A 23,111-nucleotide genomic window follows, 5' to 3' on the forward strand; every position below is an offset into this window, starting at 1 on the left:
CCCTCCTGCTGAGCTGTGAACGCTGGGTACGGTTTCACCTGTAATCTTGAGAGAGCTTTGCCTCTGCACTGGAGCTCTGCTCCTGCCTCTTCCCATGGAGCCTGAAGGAACTTTTCCACTGCCCTGGGAGAGCCATGGAGTGAGAAGGCCCTGGCTGAAGTCTTAAAGCAGCAGCTCTGAACTGCTCAGGCTTTCTGGCCCCTTTGGCCGCTGGACTGTGTTTATTCAATGAACTTAGAAACTTGACCTATGTGAATAATGTAGGAATTTTAACTCTGGTTTGTGATTTTAATAAAGGAGTTACTAAAGGAACCTTGCTTGGAGTTGGAATTATTGTGCACAACACACCCCAGCCTCCCCTGGGCTCTCTGCACTTAAATTTGGTCTTAAAACCAGTCCAGGAGTTGTTGTCACTGGGACCTGCTCAGGTCTTTCTGTCCAGACACTACAAACGACTTCCTGCTGCTTTTCTGTGCCCTCAGCTCTAAGTTATGTGTCTCAGCAGGAAGAAAAGCTGATAAATGTAAATTTTGTTAAATTTATTTGCCTCTTCTGCCAATGGGTGTTACCCAGCCCTCCCCTGGGACATGCACAGGGATGTGGGATTTGGGCAGTGTTTCCCTGACCTGAGAATCCTTTTTATTTACCTCTTGGAGGAGGGCTCTTTAGGGAATCCCAGGATGGTCTGGGTTGGAAGGAGCCTTAAGCATCATCCACTTCCACCATCCCAGGCTGCTCCAAGCTCTGTCCAAGCTGGCCTTGGACACTTCCAGGAATGGGGCAGCCACAGTGAGCACAGACACCCTGTGCCAGGGCCTTGCCCCCTGACAGGGAAGAATTCCTTCCCAAATCCCCCCTCACCCTGGACTTCTCTCCCTGCTTTCCAAGTCTCTGAAGGCCCTGAGAGCTGTAAAATATTTCCAAGTGATTTAAATGAGCTTGGAAGTTCTCAGGGCTTAGGCCCTAATAGAAGAGTGTCCCAAAAAGTATTTATATACTATATATTATTATATAAAATAAATAGTTATATGTTTTACATTATGTAGCATAGGATTATGTAATTGTTTATTTTAGAATGTGTTCTAATACATAAAATACAATTTATATATGAAGTGTTTCTGTGTATGCACAATTGACTAGTGTATTCCCTCTATACACTATATTCTATATATTTTATGTATGTGTGCACACATACATATATACATAAATATATAAATATCTATGTATGTGTATAGACAAGTGTATATATATATATTAAAAGGTGTCTGGGAGAGTTTTGAGTGTACAAGGCAATTACATTGTGTATATTATAAATATGAAACACATATATATGTGTTCATATATAAATGATATATAAATTAATATAAAAATACATTTTAAAATAGAAAATATATAGAAAATAAATATATAGAAAACCCCCTGCCTCCTCCCCCATGTGTGTGCACAAGACACCAAGGCTGGGTTACAAACACTCTGCACTTTATTTCCACTCTCCCAAGGCCCAAACGGGGCCTTCCTGCCCATTCCCACCCCCTGGAGTCCGTGTGAATCCCATGGAAGGGCTCCCTGGCTCCCATGGAAGGGCTCCCTGGCTCCCATGGAAGGGCTGTGGGCCCTCACAAGGCGTCGTAGTCGTCGTCGTCCTCGTGCTTCCTCTTGAGCGGGTTAGGGTCGGCGGCGCCGGGCGGGACCATGTTGGTGGTGATGAGGATGTTCTTGGGGCCGATCAGGGATGGGTTGATCAGGACGTTCTGCACCGTGGGAGTGGTGGGAGTGGCTGTGGGAATCATGGAAAAGGGTCACTGAAAGCTTGGAGCAATCCCTGCGTTATTCCAGGCTCATCCCAAGGAGGAGGATGGGGAAATGCTGGGGGGAAGGGTGAGGACACAAGGGGGAGAGGGAAACTGGAGCCAGGGTGGGAGGGAGCTGCCCAGGATGGCCATGATCTGGCTGCCACTGCAGTGCTTGGAATGGGAAGTAACACTGGAAGCTCCTGGAATGAGGGAGAGGGGGAGAAATTCCCCCATCAGGTCGGCGAGAGCAGCTGTGGCTGCCCCATCCCTGGAAGTGTTCCAGGCCAGCCTGGAGCAGCATGGAAGGTGTCTCTGTCCATGGCAGTGCGTGGGACTGGAGCAGCTTCTCCCCCCCAGCCCAAGCAGGCTGTGGCTGTGTGGTTATCCCTGTTTCCAGCCCCAGGAATCCCAGCAGTACCTGACTTGCCAGCAGGCTGTGAGGACGGGATCTGGACAGTGAAGCGCTGCCCCGCCAGCGACACCGGCGCTCCCACCTTGGCTGACACTGACACGGTCTGCGCTGAGGGGGTACCTGGGTTCCACACAAACCCCCCAAAATAAATCAAAATAAATCCACAAACACTCCTACAACTCCCTCCCAAGTGGAATCTGTTATTAGACACAGAGGGAATGCACAGGAACGCAAGGACACCAGATTTAAGGATCAGATTTACAGGCAGAGCTGCACATTTGCTCATTTTCCTACATTCACCCCAGCCCTACTGAATTCCAGACTATAAATACACACTAATTTTTAGGGCATAGCTGTAAATTTTAAGATCCTTTTAAAAATGGATATTTCCCCAGTGCTATGTAATTCAGCATCATACAGACATTGAGGAAAATAACCCTAAATTTAAGTAAAATTCTTGAATAGTCCCTTAAATAAAGACTTTATCACAAATACAGAACATCTGTAATGCATTTACACTTAAATGTTATTGTAATAATAAAGACCAATTTATGAAATTAACTTTCTGATGCTGTCAATACAAGGTTAGGCAGTCCCTGACATTCCCTCAGGGGCTGAAAAGTGTCTTAAATTATTCCTCTTTATTTTTCCTTCCTAAAATGAAGGTGGGAACCCCCTGAGGAGCTGTTTCCTACCCAAAGTGGGAGTGCTGGGCCTGCTGCTCACGGTGCCCACGCTCAGGCGAGGGACTGTGATCCTGCCTGCTGTGGAGGAGACCTGTGGGGAGAGAGCCAGGGAATCAGGGAATGGCCTGGAATAAACAGGAAAGTCCCCCCACACTGAGGCATTCAGGGCTTCCCAGCCAAGGAAATATTTTCCTTCTAAAGGAGAAACAACTGAGGTGGAAGTCAAAAATACTCTTTAATATCTACACCAAAGCCTGACTTGTGCCTCTGACAACATGACATTAAACCTGACAGCTCCTCCTGGACATCAGGAGGAATTTCTTCAGAGAAAGGGTGGGCAGGCACTGGAGGGGCTGCCCAGAGAGGTGTTGTAGTCCCCATCCCTGAAGGTGTCCAGGGAATGACTGGAAATGGCACTCAACGCCCTGGCATAGGATGGATTTGATGATCCTGGAGGGCTTTTCCAGCCTCAATGATTCTGGGATTCTGCAGTATTTCTTTAACACTACCATACTCCCATACCTTAAATTTTCCCACATTAAAAATTTCCCCTGTTTCAAAATTTCCATTTAAACTCAACCAACAAAAAATCACAAATCCAGCCTGGAGACCTCCGAGCTGGCACGCACAGCCCAATATTCACCCCCACCTTTCAGAGCTATGAAAAACTGCAATTTAACACCCCTCCCACCCCCCCAGGGGTGCAACCCCAGTCCCTGAGCCATCCTCACCTTCTTCTGCAGGGATTTCAGGCGGTAGTTGGGGGCAGTCAGGCAGTACCTGTCGGGCGGCAGCCGTGGGCCCGAGTACGGCTTGATCAGCGGCAGCGGCGTCTGGTTCTTCTGGCGGGCAATGTCCAGCAGGAACTGCAGAGACACGGCCACAGCCCCGAGCCTGGTCACACCCCCGTGTCCTGGTGACATCCCAGTGCCCCACTGACATCCCTGTGTCTGGTCACATACCCGTGTCCCAGCCTCATACCCATGTCCTGGACACATCCCTGTGTCCCACTGACATCCCCATGTCTTGGTGACATCCCAGTGCCCCAGCCTCATCCTCGTGTCTCTGTGATACCCCCATGTCCTGGCCACACTCCCGTGTCCCAGCCTCATCCCTGAGTCCCAGTAACAGCCCCATGTCCTGGTCTCATCCCAGTGTCCCGGTGACATCCCCGTTTCCTGCGACATCTCTGCGTCCTGGTGACATCCCTGTGTCCCAGCCACAACCCTTTGTCCCAGAGACATCCCCACGTCCAGGCCTCAACCCTGTGTCCCAGCCACATCCAAGTATCCAGACAGATCCCTGTGTCCCAGCAACATCCCCGTGTCCCCGTGCCAGCCCCGTGTCCCGGTGCCAGCCCCGTGTCCCGGTGCCAGCCCCGTGTCCCGGTGCCAGCCCCGTGTCCCCGCCCATGCCGGCGGCGCTCACGTCGCGGGGCGGGGGCGATGTGAAGGACTGGTCCGTGCGGCACTGGATCGCCAGGCGCACGTCGTCCGCGTCCACGCTCGACTTCTTGGCGTGGCTCGAGTAGATCTTGGCATCCTCCAGGATGGTGGTGACATATCCTGGGGGAAACGGGCTCTGAGTTCCATCAAATAGTCCCCAGCCGCACTCTGGTCTCGCCCGGCTGGCACCGAAACCTCTGCGGGTACTGCTCAGACTGCCCGAGGGCAGCGCTGACGGGATAACGGGAAGGAATTCTTCCCTGCCAGGCCCAGAGCAGCTGTGGCTGCCCCTGCATCCCTGGAAGGGTCCAAGGCCAAGCTAGACGCGGCTCGGAGCACCCTGGGACAGTGGAAGGAGCCCCTGCCCAAACCATGCTGTGTTTGTGATTCTGTGATTAAAGAGTCACAGAATTACAGCCGGAAAAGATCTCCGCGGTCACCGGGTCTGACAGGGGAGCCCCCGCGGAAATAGGGACTCACAGAGCACTCTCTGCTCCACACAACACATCCCTGCTCCACACAACACTTCCCTGCTCCACACAACACTTCACTTCCCTGCTCCACACCACACTTCACTTCCCTGCTCCACCCGCGGCTTCCCCGCGCATTTCCCGCCCGGCCCCGCTTACTGTAGGCGAACTCCAGCATCTGGTTGATGACGCGCGGCTCGTACTCGGTGATGCCCATGTCCTTGAGGATCTGCGCCATCACCTGCGGGGCGGACACAGGCACCGCTCAGCCCCCCGAGCCCCCGGTGCCGCCCGGTCCCGCCCGGATCCCCCCGGGCCCCGCGGTACCTGCGCGTCTTTAGGGGCGCTCTTGGGAGACGCCATCTTGGCCGCCTCCATCGTTTCCGGTCATGTGACAGAGGGGGCGCGGCTACGGCGGCCGGGAGGGCGGCGTTACTATGGAGACGCGGCCTAGCGTGGTTGCCGTGGAGACGCGGCCAAGCGGGGTTGCCAAGGAGATGCGGCCTTGCGGGTCAGAAATTCATTTTACCATAAATATTCATGAGGACAAACTGATGCACAGACCAAATCTGTTGGATTCAAGTGATTGTTTTCCCACTTCCTCTGCTGCAGACAGCCCAGTGCCTCCCATCTGCCCCGTGGTGATGCAGGAGGGGATGTTTTGTTATTTCATTAATAGCGCTGAAGTCACTTTTTAAAGTGCCAGCAATCCCAGGATTAAGTAAAAATGACAGTGTGATCCCACTGTTCTGAAAATAACAGGTTCCACTTTGGAAGCGAATTTAAAAGCTTTTTAAAGCTGGTTTTCATGGCGGCTGACTGGATTTGGAAGCCACTGAGAGCCCATTCCATGCGAGTTTTGTCAAAGTTTCTCACTTTCTGAGACAAAACAGAACCAAAAATAAAGTTTTGTTGTGATGTTGTCAGGCAGGCGATCAGCAGTGTTGCAGAAGCAGTTGCAATGCGTTACAATCTGGGAAGCTCCGACTGCAGCCGGGTCTGGAGGAAGAGGCTGTGCTGGGGACTCCCATCCAGGGACGGGGACAAACCAAGAGCTGCTCAAACCCTCTGAGCCGCCCTGCGGAACGTTCCAGCAGCAGCTCCGGCGCTCCCATCCACAGCCAGGCAGGCATTCAGCACCAGGACCAGCCAGCCTGGTGCAGACACACCGCAGCCCTGCTCCGGTCTAGGGGAGCAGGAGCAGCCCCACGGCTCCAGCAGCGCCCGGAGGAGCTGGAACACCCTCAGCCAGCACGAGGGGCAGCCACGGGATCCCTGTGCCAGAATCTGCGCTGAGGCAGCTCCGAGGCCAAGTCATTTGACTGCCATGAGTCAGAGCGTGTTACACAAAAACATCCTGGGAGGAGGGAGGGAGGAGGAATTCCAGACACTGACCTTCTGCAACAAACTAAACCCACTTTTCTTTCCTTGTTTTAGGAAAGAGGGGGAGAGCAGCTCTTCCACAGGCTGGATCAGCACATGGAGCTGGGGGCTGCCACACTGTTGATTCCTGAGGAAGGAAAGAAAATGATGGTTTGCACTTCCATGGGGCTTGGGATTTATCCTGAAAACAAGTGCAGGACTCTTCTGCTCTCTCTGTGCCGCCTTCTCACCACAGGTGATCTTCCACGCTGGGAAGCACAACCAGGAGCTCCTTGCAGGATTCCTGTGAGGAAAGCAGCAGGAGAAGACAGGGAGAGCCAGCTCCCCTGGGCAGCCGCCTGTCCCCAGGTCACAAACGCCTTCCTGGCCGTGGGTGCTTCTCCCCATGGACCCCCCTGTGGGGCACAGCCATGCTGGGAGTCCTGGGGTTGGAAAAGCCCTCCTAGACCATGGAGTCCAAGGTGTGCCTGATCCCCACCTTGTCACCAGCCCAGAGCACGGAGCGCCACCTCCACGGATGGGGACTCCACCACCTCCCTCCCGGGGCACTTCTGATGTTTAACAACCTTTTCCATGGAGAAATTCCTGCTGATGTCCAACCTAACCCTCCCCTGGCCCAGCCTGAGGCTGTTCCCTCTCCTCCTGTCCCTGTTCCCTGGGAGCAGAGCCTCCCCTGGCTGTCCCCTCCTGGCAGGAGCTGTGCAGAGCCACAAGGTCCCCCCTGAGCCTCCTTTGCTCCATGATAATCGCACAAAGACACATTCCACGGGCAGCACACGCTGGCCCAATGGAAGAGCAGCCCCCCTTCCCCTCTGCTCAGGCACTGGGGCTGTTTGCAGTGTTGGAAAACAGGAAATGGGGTCACGGTGTGTCCTGGCCCGGCGCCGGCTCCTCCGTCCGCCGCGGGTCGTTCATCCCGGGCAGCTGTGGCCAGCTGGGAATCGTCTGCTGGACAAACAGCAGCACAGCCTGGGCACGTGGCTCTGCTCAGGGTGCAGGATTTAAATCCCATAAATCTGAAATCCCTGGAAGTGTTCAAGGCCAGGATGGATGGGGCTTGGAGCAGCCTGGGATAGGGGAAGGTGTCCCTGTCTGGCAGGGAGGGGAACAAGGTGAGCTTTAAGGTCCCTTCCGACCCAACCCGTTCCATCATTCTATGAAATTTCACTGGGAATTTCTTCCCAGACAAGATTTGTTGAGGTGTTCAGGGTGCAGCCATGCAGAGCCCTGGCACAAGGACAGCTTTTATTGTTGGGACGTGTCCAAATCTTCAAGAAAACCCCAGCCAGAGCTTTTGCCTGTTGGAAAGGGCAGCAGGAATCTCCTTAACGTCAGATCTGGGATTTGCTGGACAATGCAGTGCCTGTGCTCAGCTCTGACCTTTCCAGTACTAATCCCACACTATTTGGCTCCACAAAACTCTGGCATTTGAGCAGTCCTTGGGAGCAGAAGAGCTGCAAAGAGCCAAGCTCCAAGGAGGAGGAGGAGGTTTGTTTTGTAGCTGAGCCCTCTCTCATTTCTGCTAGAGCCCCATTCCCAGGTTCTGGAGGAATTCTGAGGACTGTGAGGACACATCCTGCTGCTGGGTGTCCCTGCTCCCTCTGGCCCTGTGCCTCCAGCTTCCCAGAGTCTTCCCCTGGGATTCCCTCACACTGGCTCCCATTCCTCTTGCCTCCTTCACCCCAGCATTTTCCAGCTCCTCACCCCGATTGTTCCTCAAGTGGAAAGTTTACCCAGGCTGAGTGTCCAGCTGTCTCTTTTTGGGAATGATGGTCAAATAAAGCCTTTCCCATCTTATCTCTATCAGATCATTAAAAAAATTCCTCAATCTGCAGTAAATGCTGGAGAAGAGCTTAAGGGGGAAAAGCCCTGAGTCAACAAAAAATGATGGAAAATTGGCAGTCAGCCCCAAATAATTCCATTTCCAGTATCAAAGAACTCTTCTACCTCACCTGGGAACTGCAGGTCCTTCCTGCAGTGTGAGGAGAAACGGAAGTGATATTCCAAGGGTCCCAAATTAATTCAGCTGTTAATGACACTGAGCATCTTCCCTTCCCTTCCACTACACATGACACAAGTGAGACTAAATCCCACAAAACCACAGGAGCTCGGAGTCAAATTTGAATACATTTGTATTATTTATTGGCTGTATTAAATATATTATCTATTTGATAGTTACAATTTAGTAATACAATGCATGGCAGCTTTAACATACGCTTGAGATACCTCAAAAATGACAATACAAGAAAACCAAAGATACCTAAAATACATTAATGCCACGAGGGTACATCCTTCTGGAATGGACAACAGCTGATGGAAAATCCATATTGCAGTACAAATCCCAGGTATTTTCTGGAAACATGAGCGTTTTGTGGCAATCACAGAAGGATTCTATTTAATTTTTTAGCAGTGGTGACTTGTTAGTATTTACTTTGCAATCCTAATTTCAGGACTATTATTGCCAAATAAACCTCTACAAGTTGGTTCTAAGGACTTAAAAAAGAACCCTTTGGCAACAGAGATTTGCTGCAGGCAGTTTATCTGCTAAAGGGAGACTATGAGGAAAATAAAGACAGACTGTAAACTCTTCTGCAAACTAGAGACTAATATCTGTATAAAACTCTGACACTGGAGGGAGAGATTTCTATGATATAATAAATGATTAACTTAAAGTTCTGCTACAAGTAGAACAATACATTCAAACATACATTTGTTTTCTTTCCAGGACTTTTAATCAAAATAAATAGAGTACAAAAATGAAGAGTACGTTTTGAAAAGATTAATTTCAGATTGCACCATCGATCTACTGTGAAGAGGATTAAGTGATACTAGGTCATAATTTAGGTTTTCCACATCTGAAATACAACACAATGCCTCAAACTCTAACACAACGTTATTCCTCAACTGCTGTAGGAGAAAGACCCTTAAAAGTGATTAATTAATTACTGGAAACACATCGCCTGTAGCTCTGTCACATCCACCCTCCCACCCACAAGTGCATCGTTCTGATGGCCCAAGTGAAGCCACAGACTTTGCAAAATACCCTAAATCTACCGTTCTGTGGCATGTTCCAAATGCTGTTGGCAAGACCCATCCTGAAACGTTGGAAATTTTTGAGTTCCAGCTTTCAAAAGCTTTGATCTAACGGAGCCAGGAGCTGCCAGGCTCCTCCTCAGGGATTCACAAGCAGATGGAACACAACAGTCAAATGTAGTGCACAGTGTCCACAAAAATATCCCCCAGCCGACCAGGACGAGTTTCAGACAAGTTCATAGCAGGCTGAACATTCCCAACAGGAAAACCATGGAATGTGAAGCTGCTACCACTGGGATAGCAAGTTTAAAACATTGTATAAACGTTATCTAAAAAGAGTTCTCTCACGTACAATTTGCTCGTTGGGGTTAAGTTAGAAGGGCACCCAAAGCAGGCTGAACTTTTTATTTTTTAGGTTAATAATAGTACAAAAAACATTTGCTCAGTTTGAGCCAAATAGTGTAACATTTATCATAAATGCACTCTTTCTCCTTAAAGACAACTCCTGTGCTGTTCTGAGCACGCTGCACAGGGAATTACTTTTCTCTCAGGCACTGAGAGTGAAATGTGGATTGGGCCAAAGCTGCTCAGGACAGCAGGAACATTCCGGGCAGAGCCTTTCCTGGGCATCCCGGCCAAGCGCCACGTCCTGCTGGCATTGGTTTGGATTAAAACCCTAAAAAACCCTGGCACCCTCTACTCCAACACTTGAAATGATTATTACTGAATCCCAAGTATTAAAATAACTGTAAAGTAGTAATATCACTAAGTCAATACTCTGCTTTCCTTCTACAGTCTAGTAAATGTGGTATGCTCTAGTAGGCTCTGCAGTTCTGCTCTAAGCTCAAAGCACTTGTGCTGCTGGATTTCATGGATATCAAACTACAGCGAAACTCGATGGAACAGCCATCGCCTCCCGCTGCTCTGGTGGTGCTGGCAAAGGACTTTTGTAGCAATGCCTTCCCTCTCCAACTGGCTGGGATGGGGAGAGAGGAGGAGCGTGCACACACCCCCCCAGTGTGCACCCTAAGGCAGCTGATTGCTGTTCTCTAACAGCTCACCCTGATTGCAGAGGCCCCGGGATCACCCTTTCTACAGGAAATCTGCGTCCAGCATTTGGAAAGGATCTGCCGAGCCAGCCTCGCCGGCAGCCAGCAGCAGGAGCGGGAACGCACGGAGCGAGGGGTTCCCAGCTAGGATTTCACTGAACTACCCATAAATACCCCAGAGAGCTCTGTACAGACAGCTGAGCGGGGCCAGCTCTGCCCTACTTGATGACAAAGTACTGGATGACCACGGCAAAGAGGATGGCGACCACGGCGAAGCCGAAGAGCAGCAGAATGGCGATGGTGCGCTCCTCGTGCAGCGGCCTCCCGCTCTGCGCCAGCTCCGCGCCCGCCGGGGCGGCGGCGGGGCCCGGCTCCCGGCGCTGGCAGCAGAACACGGTGCTGGGGCTGTAGGGGCCGCAGAGCTCCGGGCAGCCCGGCAGGTCGTGGCACTGGCGGCCGGCGCAGACGCGCGCGCGGTACTCACAGTTCGTCTGCGCGGCCGGCAGCCGGAAGCACGGCTCAGGGCCCTTGTACACCTGGCAGGAGACAGGAGCTGCTTCAGTCGGGAGCACTGCACTCAGCACCAGCACCTGCAACTGCCTGTCCTGCTCTGGGGGTGTGGGTTGTGCTGGGCACAGCCCGGAGTTGCCCTCCTCTCCCCAGCTTTGTAAAACCACAGCTTAAATCTCTGGACAATTCACGATTCATTGAAGTTTCCTGCTACACCCCCACACTAATGCCTCACCTGGGCTGGGAGGCTCAGAAAGGAGAAAAAATCATCCTGCATTTTCTTCCCTACAGCTCCTCCAGCAAAGTGGACTCTCTGATTAACAGAGGCAGTGGTACCACAGACCATAAGGACTAAGAATCAAGAGCCAAAGGAATTGTTGGCAGAACAGGATAAACCAGTGCTCACCCACTTCACACTTTCTGAAATGAAAAGTCTCCCTGTCATCTTCCCCAAACAGAATTTCAACCTTCAAATCATGGAATCACAGCATGGTTTGGGTTGGAAGAGACCTTAAAGCCCATCGCATTCCACCCTCTGCCATGTGCAGGGACACCTTCCACAAGAAATATGCACACCTTTCTTTGGTAATAATTTTTCCCAGGAAAATCTCCTCATATTCCTGAAGCTGTATAAAATGTACCTGATCAAACTCTCTGCCAGCAGCAAGCTGAAGGATGTAAACAATGGAATCTCCTTTCATCGGCTGTAGAGGCTCCCATGTGATTTCAAAAGTGTTTTCTTCCAGCTGAATCACTTTGGGTGCTGGAAAATAGAAAAAGAACAATGGTCTCTACAAATGTACAGCTGTCATGCTTAGAGGCAATGCATTCCAATAACATAAAGCAATTAAGATATGTTTCTTTCTTTTTCTTTTATTTGATGACATGAGCTTAAAAAACAATCATTACTATGTGCAGGTTATACTTGGTCTTTTTGAGCTGCCAGGGTGAGTCACTAAAGAACCCAGCATTTCTGCCCATGTGCAGAGCTGAAATTATGTTCTAACCATGGTCCAGTCAATCAATTTTGCTTCAGGCACTCAGCATTCTGACCTTCACAGTGACTTTAATGATGACCTTTAATGTCAATGTTAAAAAGAGAAGATCAAAGGAATTAGCTGTGCGTCCATTTGCCTACACACTGCTTTGATGGATAACCCTGCCAAATGTCTTTCCAGCCGAGCAAAGGTAGGAATGCTCAGTTCAGGGGTGAAGAGCTGCAGTGCAGGAGGTGATGACAACAAAAGAGCCCTTCTCCCACCCAGACAGAGCCCCTCGGAGAGAGTCTGTGTCTCTGTCCCGGCAAAGGCTGGCTGAGGGTCAGCTTGTAGGATCCAATCCTGCCCAGCAGTGGCTCGCAGCCAGGGCAGTGGCAGCTCACCTTTGAGAGGTGCAGGTGGAGACTTGGTGGTGGTGAAAGCACAGACCTCCGAGAAGGCTCCTTCCCCCGCGTCGTTGTACGCCTGGATGCGGAAATGGTACGTGGTGGATTCACTGAGCCTCTGCACCTTGTAGGTGTGACAGGGACCATTATAGACCGTCACAAACCTGGGGGACACAGAACACACAGAGTTACCCAGCAATCACCAATGTTTGGAGCGGTATCAGACCTGAAACACTCGGATTTAAGGACAAAGAAGTGATGCTGCATTCTGGGTGTCCCAGCTTTCTTCCCACAGAGGCTGCAGAGCCCAGCTCCTCTCAATCAAGAGAAGAACCCTTGAATATTCAAAATAAATTGAAATTTTCTGTTAAAGAACAACTGGCCAACCCCTGTTTCTTATATGCAGGCCCAACTTTGTTCTTGAATGTCCAAAAAATAACCCTGCCAGCACAGGATGGTGGTAAGGTCTTTATTTTTTAGATAGTATCTACTGTTTACAGGCAGCAGAAATGCAAGTTGTTGACAGCATTTCTGGTTGAAAGATAGGATGCAAAACTGCAGAAGGGCAAACTCTGGGATGCTCAAATGACTCAGTGGTGCAAACAGAAGGGAGAATAACAGAAAACAGCTTAAAAACTTGACATGAAGTCGTAAAACCACAAGATCCTTAATGGTCTCACCTGCCAAACCTGTCCTCCATCTGCAGGTTGAACTGAGTAGGGTTGGGAATTAAAGCTCTGCTGGGCCCTTCTCCCCATTTCAGTTTAAGGCTCTGGTAGCTGAAGACAACACATTCCAGGTGGGGAGGGTCAGGAGGTAGTGGTTTGGTTTTGGCTTTCATGGAATGACTGAAAGGACCGACTCCAAAGCTGTTGATGGCCTGTACCCTGATCCTGGGATGGGAGAGAGCACCCACATGGTCACAAAAAGTGCTGGGTAACAAAGCAAGAGTTAAAAGGTGTATGGAGTGTAACTCCAAACAGTAAAGCAATTAAGATGCAGTTAGAAATTAAATCTGAACTCAGCTTCGACCAAGACTGAGGTCACAGGATCCCCTGCTCTGCTCTTACCTGTCCATCCATCTTCTTCTCACCACACACCTCAGAATCCCAATGAAAAATTCTAAACCCAGAAACCCTAAAGTCTTGGCTTTGAGACAGAATGTCAACCTTAACACCAACCACGATCTCACTCCTGTCAATATCATGGCTGGACTCTGGATATGACAATTTTAGGAGTTTTTTTAGAGCTGCAGGATGAATTAGGCAAATAGTCTGTAAGCTGCAGGAAATATTGCTCTAAAAATTTAAAGCACTACCCTCACAGGACTTTTAAACCCTAGAAATGTGATTTGCAGACTAATTCTTCTTAATTTGTAGAATTCTTACCTGTACAGGGTGTCAGGCAGCAGATTCTCAAGGACATGGGTTGTGTTTCTCCCCACAGTGACCAGCTGCTTCTCCCCATACTCGATGTTGTAGCCTGTGATCTCTGCCCCGTGGCAGCAGGGTTCTTCCCACTGGATTGCAAGGCACGTGGAGAAAGGAGGGGAAATTTCCACCTGATCCTCTTCAAGTAAGTGGAGCACGGCCACGGCTGCGGGCACCGATGGGGGTGTGGTCACCACGCCCGTGTCCCCAAACAGCCCTGCCCCAGCCACGTTCACAGCCTGGAAGACACCACACAGGAGTTACCAAATCCCTGCTTTCCAAGCAGGCAGGCAGAGCTCTCACAGCCTTCCGTGTGTTCTTAAAAGCAACGTGGAAGAGAGTGGAAAATCTCCTGAATAATTTGTCAACAGGGCAAAGCATCTGTAAAGCGCATATTTCACAGCACACTGGATCTAAACTCTTCCAGAGTCAGGGAATGAGGAGGGAATGGGGTCAAGGGAATTGTTTTTCCCAATTACCTTCTCTATTGCATGAGCAGGTGACAGCACATGACTTTATTCCTCTCTAGCTGGAGTTTGTCCCCATACTGCAAGTGCCCAGTGGCACCAAAAGGCTTTTCCTACCTGGACTCTGCAGTAATAGGTGGTTGCAGGTGTGAGCCCCTTGACCTCATAGCTCTGGCAGGGGCCAGTGTAGATGATGTGCATGGACCCCTCCACCTGGCCCCAGTCCAGCCTGTACTCGGTGATTTCTGCTCCATTGCACGCCGGGCTCTGCGGGGTGAGGGAGAAATTCTGCTCAGCTCTTGCACTTACACACCCCCAGCACCCAGGGGGGAGCCCTGTCACACTGAGACACTGGGTGAGAGTCACAGAAAAGGTTGGAAAACATCTCTGAGATCATCAAACCCAACCTTTGGAAGCACTGGGGTTGAAACCTAAGGTCTCTTCCAAGGGATTTTAAGTTAAAAGGTGACACGTGGCTTTAACACCACCACAGTTCACACCAAAATTTTGACTGCCCCACAATCTCTTACCACTTAAAAGACTTAATTCACTATATATCAATTACCACACCATGAGGAGGATTAAATGCCACCCAATATTTCCAGTTAAGACTGCAGTTAATAACTCCCAAAGTTTACAAACCCAACACAGACGTCTATAAAGAAATGGGCTTAAAATATTCCACCTCTACACATATTATTTCTCAAATTTTTGTGTATCATAAATGTGTCACTACAATTGTAAAAACCAGACACTAATTTGGGTGGTTCTGGAAGCCATCAACACCTACCTCCCACGAAACCACAGCACAAGTTGCACTTTTGCAGGTTATCAGGGGTTTGCAGCACTGCTCAGGGGGTCCTGGAGCAGTGCAAAGCTCTGCCTTCTCAGAGTGGGGGCCAAACTGCAGGAAAACAACTCTGCATGAACACAGCAACAGCACCAGGGCAAGAACTGATGTTCAAGTGAAGCAAACAAACTATTTTAAACTTGACAGGGAAGAAAACAGCAGAGCTCAGAGCTCAGTTTCAGATTCCTTGCAGGTACTTGAAGCTGGCCCCATTCCCACAGGATATCTGAGTTCCTCCCACTGCCAGAGTTTTGTAACTCCTCCCTCCCCCAGCCAGGATCTGCCTTCCAGCAGCAACTGGGCACTGTTCACAAACACTTTTATGCCACCAACGTTTATCCCACACTTCTCCCAGCCTGGCATGGCTGGCACCCACTCCCCTCCACACGATGCTGCTCCCACCACACCTGCAGAGCCCGAGCTCGGGGTAACACATCCAACAAGTCCAAAGGCACAAAAACCAAGAGGTTCACACCACTCAGGCTACAGAAGCCCTCAGCAGCATCCCTGCTGTCCCCTGTGTGGTGTCAGAGGTGTGCAGAGTGCAGTGCTCACCCCGACTCTGTTCCCTGCCCGGAGCCAGAAGCTGTAGCTCCTCCCTGGGAGCAGGTTGGTCACTCCAAACTCGGCTGCTGGGCCCTGGTAGAGCACCCTGCGCTCGTCCTGCTCCGAGCTGGCCATCTCCAGGAGGTACTCTGTGATCTCAGAGCCTCCATCCACAGCTGGGGGGCCTGGCAAACAAAAACAGGTTGCATTTGCCTACTAATTTCTAAATTCCCTGAGTCAGGGCATGCTCTTGGCATGTGTCTGAGCAAAAATACTTCATGAAGCTTACTTTCCCCCCCCCAGATACTGATACTTAGTTTAAGATGACCTTCATCAGGGTTTTTTCATGTATTTTCCCTGTTTTCTTCACTAAACAGTGTCTCTTCATTAATTTTTGCTTATCTCCTTTACTGAGATAACAGTAAGAAAACAAGAGTAGATTTTTAAATTGCCAAGCAGGTGTCAATTGTCTGTCAGGGCAGACAGAAAGCTTTCCCACTGGAAAATACTTATGTTTGCTTAAGTCTCACTGTATCCCCCTACCAGAGGTGGGGTCATTTTAGAAAAATCCCACAAAACAAATCAAAAATCATCCTGAAAACCCAAAAAACCCCCTAAGGACACGGACAGCATCTCTATATTTTTATTTTCACCTTTTTTTTTTCCCTGAAGAGTTCTACTGATTTTTGATTAGGATGAGTGAAATCAGAGCAGTGTTTTACTCCAACTCTGGTGCTTACCCCACTGCAGAGTGATTTCCTTAGGCTTGGCTTTGCCCACCAGGGCTGGGGCAGGACAGGGCCCGGGGGGAACGGCCGCTGTGGTGACAGTCGTGACATCAGAGGCCTGCCAGGGACACAGGTCATTGCAGAGCACAGACATAAAGCATTTTGCTAAAACATGAACAAAAATGGAACAGAAGCACCTTTCCCCTCCTGCTGCTCACCTGGCTCTCCCCACCTTTGCTGGCACAGGACACCCGGAGCCTGTAGGAGGTGCCAGGCCTGAGGTGGTCACAGACGTGTTCCCGCTGGGCTCCGCTGTAAATGGGCTCCCACCTCCCTCCTGAGGGAAGGAAAAGCACTTTACCCTTTCAAACCTTTCTAAAATCCCACCTGGAAATTTTCTCACACCATTATTAAGGTGGTCGAGCCAGAGAATCAATCTGAAATGATTAATTATACAGAGAACATGTGCAACACACACACATGTGAAATCAGAAGTGACTGCAGGAGTAAAGCATCATTTAAGTTGGAAAACATCTCCAAAATCCAAGTCTAAACCATTTCCCACATCTTAATGTGAATTAAGTACCTCCAGGGATGGAGACTGAGTACTGTATTAGTACCCAGAGGTGATTCCTTACCAACTGATGCCTCGGAGATTTCCAAAAAGTATTTAGAGATGTCTGATCCTCCATTATCCTTGGGGGGTTCTGAAAGAAATTAACACCTTAAGTTACAGAAGATTTAATATAAAAGCATTATTTTGTTATAAGCTTTTCCAGTGAACATATTAATATTCATTCAAACAGAAAAGTCAACCAGCAAGAGCAACCAGTGTACTTAATTATTCACAATACATTTTTCTGAGCAATTTTCCTCCTATTATTAATCATGATTACGCCAGGAAGAGTAACTGGGAAAACACTCCCAATTTCAGGTGTCAGCTCTTATTTTTCAAGTGAACATAGGAATTATTTAAACATCACAGTAAACCCACAGGGGGGGTTTAGGACAGCAGTCAGTGTTTCCCAGAAATGGATGAACAACACCAGTGTGCTTCCACAGCCCCAAAATAAACCATTTTTGGGTAAGGTTGAGTATTTCTCCTGCAATAACAATAAATAACAATACCTGCAGATAAGTAATCAGCCTGAGTTCCCTCTCATTTAATCAGAGAGGCTGCCCACACCCCAGCAGCACTGGGACACCCCAAGGCACCTACCCCACGTGACTCTCACACTGTGGGGATGGATCTTGCCCTTCACAGCAGGTCTGCTGGGAGCTCCAGGTCTGTCAGGTTTGGTGCTGTGCTCCACCACCTCACTGGGGCTGCTTTTTCCTTCACTGTTGTAGGCAAAGAGCTGTTGGAGGAGGGAACAGAACAGAGAATAAAAGGTTATTTAATGACAGCAATATATGTTGATAATACATGAGGATAAACATGCTGGTGATTAAAAAAAAATCTATTAAAAACCCAACCAAAATAAAGACAACCATTTATACCAAAATTAGCTGGTGCAAAAAATTTGGTTTGTATTATTACTTCACCAAAACCTGCTCTAACAAAAGGCAATTGTGGGGACAACAGGTGAATTCCTGCTGTCTCCATATAAAGCTAAAAAACTTGCTGGAAAATGCCAAAGTCCAGGAAAGCACATGAAATTAGGAACAAACTATGGTACAAACCCTGAACTTATAGGATGTACTCCTCCTCAGGTTCCTTAAAGTGCATGAGAGCTCATCTCCATTGTACTGGGGCTGGAATCCATAGCCCTGGCAAGGAGGGAAAATAAGGATGAACACAGTCACTGATTTTTAAGGTGAAACAAAACCCAGAGCGGGTAAATCCTGTTTTTTTACTCTTGAACTTCATTTCTGTGCCACGAATTGCACACAATACTCTGTGCCATGAACTGCACACAATACTTTCTCTCTGCCATGAATTCCATGCAATGCTTTCTCTCTCTGCCATGAACTCCATGCAATGTTTCTCTCTCTGCCATGAATTCCATGCAATGCTTGCCGACCATTTATCGGAAGATAAAAAAAAGTTCATTTTTATTTCACCACTATGAAGGAAGTTTCCACACAAAGCCCAGCACTTACAGAACCTTCTTCCTCCATGTCCAGGCTGTAGGTGAGGGAATCATCTGAGGCCCCTCCTGCAGGAGGGCTCCATCCCAGGGCCATCCAGGTCACTCCTGCTTCCAGCAGCGCGGGCGGCGCCGGGGCCGGCGGCACCACCCCGGCCGTGCCGAACGTCACCGTCTCACTGAACCCACTGGGGAGGAGATTTTGAACAAGGGTGAGCAGCAGCTGATGGAATCCAGGGGGAAATGCAGCATTTGGTACCCCCGGGCTCCCGGTTACCTCATTCCAATGTCGTTTTTAGCAGCCAGCCTCAGGGAGTATCTTGTGGAGGGAGCGAGTTTGGTGAGCTTGTACTGCTTCAGGTGCCCGTAGTAACATTCCTTGAAGGGGCCATTCTTCCCCTGGAAAACAGGGAGATCCAGAGTCACTCCCTGATCCCTGCCAAGGCCACCCTCCTCACTCTACATCTTCCTAAATCCCAGAATCTCAAACTGGTTTGGGTTGGGAGAGACCTTAAAGCTCATCTTGCTCCATGGGCAGGGACACCTTCCATGAGAAATGTCATTTCAGTCATTTAACAGTAATTAAAAAAAAAATTACTGAGCCTCAAGAATGCAAATTTTAATCATGGTCATCCTGAGTCTGCTGATGGTAATCCTGAGCAGTCCTGATAATAAACCATATTAGGACTGAGATATTTGATTACTTTTCGTACTGGGAATTCGACAAAATGGTGATAAACCATGGAGCAGAAAACAAAACACATTCTGGAAGTATTTTATCCCTTTGCATAACATCTCAGCAAGATGCTCAAGAGCTGAGGGAGATTTGTGACACAACCCAAAGATGCCAAATGCTCGTGCATCTAAAGAGAACACAGGAATGACTGATGCTCTGGATGACAAATGAGGCAGTTTTACACTGTCCCCTCCCACTGTTCATTTGTCTCTTTAAAACTGTCAGGACAGTTGCACCAAAATAGCTGCTGTACCTAAGCAAAGGGTATTTTTAAGTGTAATTGCTCTACAGATGTCATTATGATTTTTTTTTTTGGTACTAGAAAAGCTCTTACCTCATCCCATTCTAAAAGAAAATTAGTTATTTTGGAACCATTGTCATTTGAGGACTGAAAATAAAGAAACAATGAAAAAAAGAGTTAAAATCAAGTCACTGTAAATGGATTTTATAAATACTTTTACACATTAAATAAACTCCAACTGCCTTTTAATACAAGGCTGCTATGCTACTTCTTTTAGTTCTGATAGTTTAGAATATGAATTTATAAATGGTTTTATTGTATAAATTAAGCAAATTATATTCTTAGAGATCTTTTCCTGGTGCCTTGCACTGTGTGCTCACCACCTGCCTGTGCAATCTAAGGGTTCACAGAAGCAACATCTGACACATGAAATGGGAACTTCTTCATTTTCTAAGCACAGATACTACAAATAATTTCAGTAAAGTCATTTAGCTGGAACCATTTTTCAGTATGCTCATAAGAAAAATATCAAAAACCAAGTAAACACAGCTACCAACAAGCCTTCACAGCTAGTGGTTATATTCAAAAGTCAGATCAAAAATGAGATTCTAGAAAACCATCCAAAGAAATTTAATCTGAATGAGTCAGAGTAACTAAAAGAACATTAAGTCATATCTATTTATCATCCAGGACCTCAAGCAAAGATATAAATAAATAAAAATCCATTTTTTCCTCTCTGCCAGCTCAGAAGAGAAGAGCCCTGCTACCAACTCTGTCACACTAAAGCTGCAGGCAAGAACTCAGCAAACATTGAAAAAAAAAAAGAAAAGTAATTATTATTTCATTATCAACCTTCACTGAGCAACTTAAAAGGCAACACCTACAGCACACACTGAATTCCTGACAAAGCTGATTTCAATCCAGTGCCCAGGAATCCAGCAGAGTGCTCTGCTCCCCTCCACTCAGCCCCAGGTGTGGCTCTTACCTTCCACTGCAAGCTCAGGCTGTTTTTGGTTCTGTTTATCAGTTTTGGGGCAGCTGGACAGTCTGGCTCACAGCTCTCTGTGGTGAAGCTCACCAGCTCTGAAATGGTTTCTTTGATGGAACTGCTGGTTGCTGAAACTCTAAACAAAGGGTAATTAATGATGTGGCTGTTGCACTGGCACCTGGAAATGTAAGGGAGGAGCTGGCAGCTTCAGGGATTTATTCCCAAGCACTGGCTGCAGGGTGGGGGTCACACAGTTCATCTGCTGAGCCCAGACCCCCATTTCTCACCCTTCATTTACTCTGCCATTACTCTCTGTCACAGTGGAGATATTTTAGTGCTGAAAAACTTGTGGGATAGGGAATGAAAACTACGGCAGGTGTTCCAAAATGGCAACAGAATACCTGAGCAGAAATGAGCCTTCTGCTAAAAACACCTTAAAATTCAAATACAGCCAAAACTCGTGCAGGAGTATGGGCACTAAGCAGCTAAATCATAAAATCACAATTTTCAAAGGAATTGTTTCATGCTTTCAGCAGTCCTGCCTCTTTCTGTGGAAAACACAGCACTTCTCACACCCAGAACTGTTCCACAGCTTCAGAGCAGGAGTTTGCTCCAGGGAATCTTTAATCTCATCTGCTCCAGTGCCCCAGCTCTGAGTGCAACTCTTCCCAGTGTTCCCCTGGTTTGTTTAGCAGCTGCTCTCTCCCTGGCCAGCCCAACACCTCCAGCCAGGATCATTTACTCCTGATCATCCCATCCCACCTCCCTGCTTGCACTGCTGCAGGTCAGAAAAGCATCTCTGAAATCAAACTGACAAGTCAGACTTTCAGATGCAATTTCAAGGCTAAATTATTTCATTTGCCACTGACTTCAGCCCACAACAATCTACAGAGTGTTGTTCTACAAAAATATCAGCAGGGAATATTTTAAAGTTTGTAACTGAGAAATCTGAGGAGACAGAGAAGGTGGTAGGGAAGGAAATGAGGTGGTATTTTAATGAAGTTAGAAGATAAATGGGAATTTAGATAGCAAACCCAGTGTCCACAGCATGGTGCTTTTTCAGAGTATTCCTGAACTGTTTGTATCACCTCTCTTCCATGAAGCCACAATAATCCTGCAATGCCCATGTCCCCCAAAGCTTTATTTCCTTCCCAGCAGCATACCTGGCATGATAATCAGTGGCTGGTCTGAGATCAGGAAGTGTAATTGTTAATTCTTCCCCACTGTGAAAAGGCAAAAACAAACAAAAAGCAGAGTTACATCTCTTCCTTAAACCTCAGGGCTCAAAGCTCATTGAAAAGCAAAACCACGTAGTGCACATTTAAGTTTCCCACTGTCCATGTATAACTCTTTAGTGACATTACTTAAAATTTATTTCATGTGAAGTAGGAAGGTCTGCAAGTCAACAAACAGCTCCTGATAGAGAGATTGCTGATTGGTTAATGGTTTAAACATTGTGCTTAAAGGAAGAAACTAAACTTACACATAGACAGATTTAAATTTTCCATTTTTACCACTGTTGGATATTGCTACTTCAAATGTAAATGCTGCTGGACTATGACTATGGCTCTCTCCATTCTGTGAACTAACTGGGAGATTCCAGGACAGAACGGCTGATCTTGCTTGTATATCAGAAACCTATTAAAAGCATAAATAATGCAAGTAAGTTTGCTTTCTGCAAGAAAAGGTTAATTAGTCAATAACATGGCGTCGCTAATTGGCCTAGGAAGCTCCTCACTGGAGGAATTCTTTCCCTTTGGAGTGGGAATATAGAGGCATTCTTTGGATTGCAATGATTTCCTCTTTTCATTTCTAAAGGCTTTCCCTTCCAACACCAAACCAACACCACAGTGGGGCAGGAAGAGAAAATTCCTGCATCAAGGTTTCCATCACTCACTTGGAGCAAATGTTCAGCTGGGGAGTCTTGGGCAGGAGCCCAGATCAGATTTAGGCACAGACACCTTACTGTCATTTTCTGACAGCTCCCTCACACAACATTCAGCCACTGATCCCAAGGACAGCACAGGCTCTGCTTGTAAAACTCAACATTTCTTGTCGGATTTTTTTTAGCTGCTTAATTCCCACACTCCAAATTCTCTCTGCCCAAGGCAACACAGCCCTGGGGTAGTACAGATGTCAGAAGAAGCAGGGAAAAAGTACTAAAGGACCAAAAAAACCCTCAAAAGCTGGTGCAAAGGAACACAACCCCTGTTTGCTGTGTGGACAATGCAGAGAAGAGCTCATTAAACTTGCTCAATATCAAACACAGACATTTTAATTACTCTCACTAGACTCTAACTTCCTAAATAAGTCTCTAAATACTCAAATAATTGCTCCAGTTTCTCAATATAGCATCAAAAGAGGATCTATTTGTGTAAACTTGATCCTCAACACTCCTAAATCCTCTCTGCTGAGCAAAGGATGGTTCCAAGAGTGGACAAGCTTCCAAGAGTTCAGCAGGCCCCTGGTTTGCAAGGTAAAGCCCTCACATACACTGGAAAACTGCAACAGTGGAATATTCTGGGATTACAGGCTGGCAAACTGAGAAATACTGAATTTCCAGCATGGTTGCCCTTTCCCAGCTATGAACTCTGACAACTAAACAGTATTTATTTTTTTCTATTAAAAAAATTAAACCATTAAGAACAAAGGAAAAGGGATTGATAAAACACAAGTTATTTTCTAGGAAGCACAGGCCCAGAAAATAATGGGATTTTAAGGCTAATACTTACGACTGGCTTGCCAATGCTCAAGTGAGTATCACATTTCCTGGATTCTGTGTCAGATTCTGCAATTTAAACACAAACCAGATTATCTCAAAACCTGAGAGCAACCCAGGCTGTTACCAAAAGGCCACCACAAGATGGAGT

At 47.9% G+C, this 23,111-nt stretch overlaps 2 protein-coding genes across 3 annotated transcripts in view; both read right to left on the reverse strand.

The window, feature by feature from the left end:
- Positions 1–1,464: 1,464 nt before the first annotated feature.
- Positions 1,465–5,191, reverse strand: TAF9B (TATA-box binding protein associated factor 9b). Its single transcript, XM_084213082.1, has 7 exons — positions 5,134–5,191; positions 4,966–5,047; positions 4,320–4,456; positions 3,623–3,757; positions 2,901–2,982; positions 2,212–2,325; positions 1,465–1,777 (listed from the first exon to the last, which is right to left on the reverse strand). The coding sequence occupies exons 1-7, from the start codon at positions 5,182–5,184 to the stop codon at positions 1,617–1,619; spliced, it is 762 nt and encodes a 253-aa protein (XP_084069208.1). The 5' UTR covers positions 5,185–5,191; the 3' UTR covers positions 1,465–1,616.
- A 3,148-nt stretch (positions 5,192–8,339) lies between these two features.
- Positions 8,340–23,111, reverse strand: part of LOC311157968 (fibronectin type-III domain-containing protein 3a-like) — a 38,890-nt gene continuing 24,118 nt past the window's right edge. For both annotated transcript variants that reach the window (XM_084213049.1, XM_084213050.1), the window contains 20 exons: positions 22,974–23,029; positions 21,725–21,879; positions 21,405–21,464; positions 20,239–20,377; positions 19,347–19,400; positions 18,554–18,675; positions 18,290–18,464; positions 17,870–17,956; positions 17,406–17,544; positions 16,825–16,893; positions 16,405–16,523; positions 16,199–16,304; positions 15,468–15,643; positions 14,853–14,966; positions 14,180–14,329; positions 13,554–13,834; positions 12,846–13,058; positions 12,163–12,329; positions 11,423–11,544; positions 8,340–10,807 (listed from right to left, as the gene is read on the reverse strand). In XM_084213049.1, coding sequence (XP_084069175.1) covers positions 10,490–10,807; positions 11,423–11,544; positions 12,163–12,329; positions 12,846–13,058; positions 13,554–13,834; positions 14,180–14,329; positions 14,853–14,966; positions 15,468–15,643; positions 16,199–16,304; positions 16,405–16,523; positions 16,825–16,893; positions 17,406–17,544; positions 17,870–17,956; positions 18,290–18,464; positions 18,554–18,675; positions 19,347–19,400; positions 20,239–20,377; positions 21,405–21,464; positions 21,725–21,879; positions 22,974–23,029 — 2,822 coding nt within the window. In that variant the 3' untranslated portion in view covers positions 8,340–10,489. The remainder of the gene's footprint in view (positions 10,808–11,422; positions 11,545–12,162; positions 12,330–12,845; positions 13,059–13,553; positions 13,835–14,179; positions 14,330–14,852; positions 14,967–15,467; positions 15,644–16,198; positions 16,305–16,404; positions 16,524–16,824; positions 16,894–17,405; positions 17,545–17,869; positions 17,957–18,289; positions 18,465–18,553; positions 18,676–19,346; positions 19,401–20,238; positions 20,378–21,404; positions 21,465–21,724; positions 21,880–22,973; positions 23,030–23,111) is intronic.

This window comes from Fringilla coelebs (genome assembly GCF_963513975.1).
Source record: "Fringilla coelebs genome assembly, chromosome: 11".
Lineage (NCBI taxonomy): Eukaryota > Metazoa > Chordata > Aves > Passeriformes > Fringillidae > Fringilla > Fringilla coelebs.

Excerpts from the sequence above, each read along its gene's own strand:
- TAF9B (XM_084213082.1), bottom strand. The coding sequence starts at position 5,184 with ATGGAGGCGGCCAAGATGGCGTCTCCCAAGAGCGCCCCTAAAGACGCG. Across the intron at positions 3,758-4,319 it reads CATCGCCCCCGCCCCGCGAC|TTCCTGCTGGACATTGCCCG; the intron begins GTGAGCGCCGCC and ends GTGTCTCTGCAG. Across the intron at positions 2,983-3,622 it reads TGAAATCCCTGCAGAAGAAG|GTCTCCTCCACAGCAGGCAG; the intron begins GTGAGGATGGCT and ends CTCTCCCCACAG.